This window comes from Parus major, chromosome 4A (genome assembly GCF_001522545.3).
Source record: "Parus major isolate Abel chromosome 4A, Parus_major1.1, whole genome shotgun sequence".
NCBI classification, from domain to species: Eukaryota; Metazoa; Chordata; class Aves; order Passeriformes; family Paridae; genus Parus; species Parus major.
In genome coordinates, this window is record NC_031772.1 from 17356940 (window position 1) to 17363763 (window position 6824).

Below are 6824 nucleotides of genomic sequence, written 5' to 3' on the forward strand. Positions count from 1 at the left end.
AGCTGCTAGAAAGCTGTGTCAGTCTGTGAAAATGAGAATGAAATGTTTGTGCTGTGTTTTATTATGAATAAGATTATTTAATGCAGGCCTTTGTGTACAGTGCTAGGAAATGTATGGCTTTACCTCCTGGATGCAAAACAATTTCTGGGAGTCTTAGTAAAAGACATGAGGCAGCAAGAGCATGCAGGACAATCAGAAGGCTTTCTTAAAAAAAAATAAACTTACAGTTTAAACAACTGTTTGTGCACCTTCAAAAATCTCAAATTGCAGATGTTTTCCACCTTTTAAACTAATGCTTAAACTTTTACCCCTGGTAAGGTCAAATACCACTCAACACCACTCTGCTGCCAGCCGTGGTGCTGCCTCAGCCTCTTAGCAAGAACCAGACACCAATAACATCTCACTCTGGAAAAGGAAGGGAGATCCAAAAAAACAGATGCCTACATTGATAAGGAATGACAAGACCTTCAGGAAGAACAGACACTCTGCAGTTTGTATGTCAGTGCAAAAAGGGTCACTGGACAGGAAATAAAGTGAACGTGCCTGGTGTGGGATTAGGCAGTCAGCAAAACCTCTTTCCATTCATGTAAACTGAACAAATTGTACAAATTGTCTCTAGGATATAAGACATGAGAGAATTCCAGGCCTGCATCTGGTTTATGGTATTTGGCTTATCACATGTTTCTTGTCAATGAGAAACAGGCTGGAAATGAAAGACTACAGCCCTCTCCTAAACCTGTCTTTTCCATTCTTCCAGCAAGTGCTTAAAATCTCTTGACTACTGAATGCACCTGAGTATCCTGTCATATTCCAGTTGTGTCAGACACTGAATTCTTCAGCAAAACCCTCTCCTACCAAATAAGCATAACAATAAAAACCCCCAGCACCGAAGAACAGAAGTTTTACTTCATTTACCTCTTAGATCCCTGTTGAAATCATGAAGCCTACGAATTTCTCCTTCCAGTTTGTTTCTCATGGCCTTTTCCAGGGCATCCCGCTTAGAGGATGATTTCTCCAGGTTTTTGTATGCCTCTGAGACTTGCTGAATTTCTGTTTCCAGCTGCAGTGGAAGTGAAAACAAGCACTTACTATTTCTCACTATCAGACAGAAGATTACTTTGTCTCAAGTGTTCTTTATTGAGGAAAACCTGCACTTATACATTAAGTAAAATAAAGTCTCAGGTCCATGATGAATCCCTTTTAGAAAAAAAAATACCAGTGGCTGAATAATTTTTCAGTAAAATATGCTTTATCCTTCCTTTTAGCCTTCTGTGTAAAGCTTCTTTGACCATCCAGAGCAGGAGATTCTCTCCTTACTCTCCTTGCTGGGCATGGTTTGCTATGGAAGTGTAGATCCACACCACAGCAAACCCCATCAGCACTGTCTACAGCAAGTGATCAACAGGGAGGTGGAGGGAAGTGCATTTGTATCCTTCTGTCATTATCAGGAAGCTGTCAAACAATCCTTTCATGTATTTCCTGGCCAGAAACCTTCCCCAAAAATACAACTAAATGAACATATGCCCCTGGTTAGAGGTAACATGGGGAATAATGAGCATGGAAAGCCACACTGGTCACCTGGACTCCAAGACAAGCAGCCACACATTTTTCTGACACCAAACACTGCTCAGTGCAAAGAGCACAGCAAGGTCCATGAAGTCCAAAACTGCTAAGTAGCATCAGCCTTTCCACAGCTGCAAGGCAAAAGCAAAGCTGACCTTCTGTCCAGCTTTAAACCACTGGTCATCAAGAAATTATTTCTTTGAGGCAGCATGAAAATATCTCCACACATGCACGTTAATGATGGGTCTCACTGGGGTATTTTCTTTTAAATGTCTCAGCATCATTTACTCTGTTTGTCCCATAAAGCCAAAGGTGGCAAATAGCTGGGTCCAAATCAAGACATTAAGTTTTCATGGAAATTGTGTGGTGTTGAGAGAAGGACAAAAGGAGTCTTAATCCCAGTCCTGCAGTCCAAATGTCTTTAGTGTAGGCACAGCAGCACTACTTGCCCTGCACACTGTGGTGCCAACCACTTTTGTAGCCATGTCCCCTGTGCTTCCTTGAGTAGCTGTGGTCTCATGCCATCTCAGACAGGCCCTTCCTGCAGCTCTGAAGCCTTTTTGAGAAAATGAAACCTGCTGCTATCCTGGACAAGCCTTAACTTAACCAAGCAGCTCTTCAGCAGCTGAGGAGGACGTGCTTCTGAGCACGGTCAATAAACTGTTAGCAGAAAACTGAAGGCTTTGATTCCATCTTCTGCCAAAATTAAGCTGATGCCCAAAGGCACAGGACACAGACTAACCAATCTGCATACAAAAGACTCTAAAGTACATAATCAATCCCTTCAGCAAAGGAATCCAACAGTTTCAGATTAAATGATTAAATTAGGGACTAGACCAGAGACAGGAGAACACCTGAACTCCACAACCACCCACCTTCTGCAGCCGGGCCACTTTCTCATAGCACCCATCCAGCTCCTGTCGTAGGGACCGGTTCTCCTCTGACAGGATTTCCACCATTTGCTGGGCCCTGGAAACGATGGCAAAAGGATCTACTTGCATCTGCTGGTAGGGGGAAGGGATCTGCTGGGCCCGGAGCATCACAGAGTAGGAGTCGCCTTGCTGCTGCTGCGGGCCTAGGAAGGGCTGGCATAGTCGGTACAGATCTCCCTGATGGACTGGGTTGGACAAGAAAGGCTGCTGGGTCCGTGGCAGAACGCCAGGATCTGCCTGGCTGGGAGTCAGAGGTTGCTGGTGCTGGGAAGGGGACAGCCTAGAGGGTGGCGGAGACTGCAGCAAAGTCAAAGATCCCAGGGATGTCAAGGAAGAAGTTGGGCTGTGGTGGTGAGGTGGTCTCTGTTGTAACTGCAGCTGCACATCTGGGTTCTGCCTGGAAAACAGAGAGCACAGGCTCCATCACAGACATGCAGAGGAAGGTGCACAAACCTAGGGACATGGTGTGCAGCTCCTGTGCACAGCTCTTCCCATATAAAAGACTCAAGTGAGGCTTTCTTCCATTTTATAACTCTGTTTTTAAAAAGCATTTCAAAACCAAATCTTTAGCAGAAATTTATTCTAAAGGCACAGAGGTGTTTCCTCTTGAGACTATTTTTTACAGAAATACATCAACAACTACTGGCCAAAATTATTTTTGTAACTTTTCTCCACACTTTTTGGATAAAACTGCTCAACTAAGGAAGGACTGCTATGAATGGGCTCTTTTGTTCTGGCCTTAAATGTGCCATCTGTCATCAAGAAAACAATTAATTTTCTTCTGCAAATCAGGATAGAGAGTTAAAAGCATTGGCTAAGCTTGATGCTAGTATTCCAGCACCACTGATTTGAGCTTTCTGAAATATCAACCAACAAACGGCAGCCTGGTTAAATGAGACAAAGGATCTGAAAACCAACCCAAGAATCAGAAGCAGCATTTTCATTCCAACCTACCCTGTCCTATGCAGTAGGTGTGTTTACTGCTCCTAACAATAACCTCTGCAAGCTATCTGAGACACATCTAACAATCTATAACATGCCTGAGTCCATCACAGAGCTAAATCCAAGCTACACCCTCTCACATTTCCCAGGCTCTGGAGATCCCCAGCTCAACTCCTGCTGCACTAGCCAAATAAGAAATCTTTCTGAGAAGACTGTGTGGATTTATCATGCTTGGATGACCTCAGGAGGCAGGATTTGCTTTCTCCTCCAGAAACATTCAACCTTTAACTTCTCTGGATGTTCTTTATTCTAACAACTGAAGTCTCTCCCTCTCCATGCTGCAGCCAGTCTCTTCTTGAGCAAAGAGCTCAGCCCAGAGCAGACCCAGCCTGGCAGTTCAGCGTGTCCTGAAACATTCCTGCTGCTCTGACAAGATTTCCCACCCTTTGGGATACAGTTCAGCCCTGCAGCTGGAAAAGCACACACTGTTGTTCCACCTGGCCAGAGCTGCTCCAGAATACCCCCCTGGCTGCCTGTGCTCCCAGGAGTGACTCCTGCCCTGCAGAGGATGGACAAGGCAGCTCACAGCATTCCCACAGCACCAGGAGCCTTGGAGGAACTGACAACAGTGAGCAGGAAGCTGAGCTGGGAACTAAGGGGTTACACAGAACACTTCAAGTGCAAACATTCAGTACCATCTTTCCTGTCCTCCAAGAAAGGAGGAATCACTCCTCATACCCACCACTCACATCTGGGCATTACTCACATCTGGCAGCAGCACAGGGGAGTTCAGCAGCTATCAGCCCAGCACAGGGTTCACTATTTCAGCATTATGCCCCTCATGTCTCATTGCCCTGCTTTCCAGCAGAGAAACCTCCAAGCTCCCACTCAAAATTTTTAATGAAGAAAAAATCTAGTCTTTGTTAACTAAGACAAAACAAAGAATCACTGCTCTAGCTACTGTTTCTCTCCTCCTCACATTCAGGTGACTGTGATCCCTTCCAGCAGCATCATTTCAGGAGCTGTATTTCCCCAGAAACGATCATTTGCAGCATGAGGATTTCAGGGGTCATGCTGAAGAGCGATGTGCAATTAATTTCCTCAGGAATGTTCAGCTTAGTAGCAGCAATTTGGTTCTTCTCCTCCCAGGGGGGCAGCTCTACTTATTGTTGCATTGATTTCATTAACTTCATTTGCCAGTTCTCATAATGAAGAATGAGGCAAAACCATCACAGGCCATGCTCAAGGTCACCTGGTTTGTCTCAGGTGGTTTCCAGCTGCTTTGTTAGCTCACCCAGTTGTGTGCAGAGTTAAAACTTTACATCCTCACAAACCACTCATCTCCCTGAGTTCATTCTTTACCTATCTCCACAGCTCTGCTTTGATGCTGCAATCAATTAGGGAATAACCTTGCTGTGACATTTCATCTGTGATGACCTACAGAGTTAGATCAAATAGAAATACATTGCCAGTCTGCCTCATGGATGCAATAAAAAAAAAAACAATTTTCAACCTACAAAACACTGTTTTCCAGTCTGAAAACAACCTGGAGCAGTTACTCGGGAAGACTGGTCTCAGTGAATTAATCTTATAAGCCTAATGAGGATGATTTAGATACCAATGTTAACAATTTGAGCTATTTGACTAAAAACATCTTGTTATTCTGTCAACAGAGACCCAGTGACAGAACCTTGCCATCCTGAGCACCAATGAAAGGAACAAAATGATGGCCAAAGAAACACAACAGCAGCACTTTTAATTCTGAAGGGCCAGTCAAACTGACATGCCTTGTAGTGATCCTTTTTTAAAAAAACCTATTGTAAAGAACAACTCTAGGAAATCATGGCTGAGTATTTCTAAACAGGATACATTTCCAAGAATTCCAGCATCTTGGCACTCACATCCAAAGCCTCTCATAATCTTGAAATTATACCAATCTTGTGGGCTCTAGCTAGAACATGAGAGCTTGGAGCCTCTAGTCCTGTGGCATTACCAACAGCATTAGGGCTTCCAAAAAGTCACAAATGCATTTATATTCCCAACAGAATAGCACTGCTGGGTTAATACATCCTGCCTTTAAAAAAAATATTTAAAAATCCTAACCTCATGGTAACTTCACAGTGACACCAGATTTTTTTAAGATCTTGCATGCAAACTTTTACATACACATTCAAAGAACTTTTTAGCATCCCCACTAACAATATTGTCTTATAAAATACTTACATACATTTTGTTGGTACAAAATAACTGGCTCTGGGATTTTTTTTTTATATTAACAAGAGAAGTGAAGGATTTATTTCTCTGGTAAAGCAATTTTGGGCTGAGAAAGTCAGAAAGATAAATGAACACAATTTGGATTTTTCAAGATTTTTATGCTACACTGCAAAATGTAAAGGTAAAAATGACTATTGGTGTAACAGTATTGCTGATAAAATGGTAGCAGAAAATACCCTCTATGAGAGAATGAGTCCTCAGGTAACCCTGCAATAGTAATCACAATTTTATCTGAACCAACCACTTAAGAAAAAATGTAGACTCTCGAAACACATATACAACAAAATTACACAATCTCCTTCCATTTGCCTCAGTGTCACAGAGACCTAAATAAACCAAATGCAAGGGGAAAAAAAAAACAACAACAAAAACTCAGAGCAATTACCCCCACAAGTATTTGGGTCTGAAAGCATAACTTTAAGGGCCACTTCTCTGTGCACCACGCAGGAATTTCTGCTCCCTGGCATGGACCAGGGGAACACTCCACACAGGCCAAGTACAAACCTGGATTTATGGCTCTGCAGCTACAAGGGTCAGCTCAGCTTTTCAGGCAGGAAGACAGAGCCAGGGACTCAGGGCAGCTCTGCAGCATCAGGGGTGCTCAGGCTGCCAGGACAGAGGGTCACACACAAGGACTGTGGGCAGAGCAGCACAGTGGGGAAGGCAGAAGAATGAAGGGATCAGGAAAGGTCTCTGGCTCGTTAAGGTGTTTTTTTTTTAATGCCTTCCCAGCTTCTCCTGCCTGCTTGGTGTTCAAGAAGCTCCAGTTCCCCTCTCTTCCCCAGCCCTTCTGCACAAACCAGGAAATGCTGACTGCGGGAGGGAGCAGGCTCCACTCCATTACACAGCCGAAATCAAACCCAGGAATTTTTGTTCTGCTGCCCAGTCACACCTGATTAGCCCCCACTTTGATGGTGCTCAGGGGAACGCAGTGCACAGAGTGATTTACTAATTATGGGACAAATTCTGTAGACCTCCCGCTCAAAAACTTTCTGTGAAGTCAATGGGATTAATCACCACAGCAGGAGTTCAGTCATTTGGGCTCCAGACAGAGGATGGCGCTTGAATCAGAGAGACAAGGAGCTTCCTCTGCACCCAAAAATGCATCAGACA

At 43.9% G+C, this 6824-nt stretch overlaps 1 protein-coding gene across 3 annotated transcripts in view; it reads right to left on the reverse strand.

Moving 5' to 3' along the window:
• AMOT (angiomotin) overlaps positions 1-6824 on the reverse strand; it is a 60215-nt gene that overhangs the window by 23224 nt on the left and 30167 nt on the right. For 2 of the 3 annotated variants that reach the window (XM_015626576.3, XM_015626575.3), the window contains exons 4-5: positions 2439-2892; positions 916-1060 (exon numbers count right to left, since the gene is read on the reverse strand). In XM_015626576.3, the coding sequence (XP_015482062.1) occupies positions 916-1060; positions 2439-2892 (599 nt within the window). The remainder of the gene's footprint in view (positions 1-915; positions 1061-2438; positions 2893-6824) is intronic. The other variant, XM_015626577.3, reaches the window with a different exon arrangement.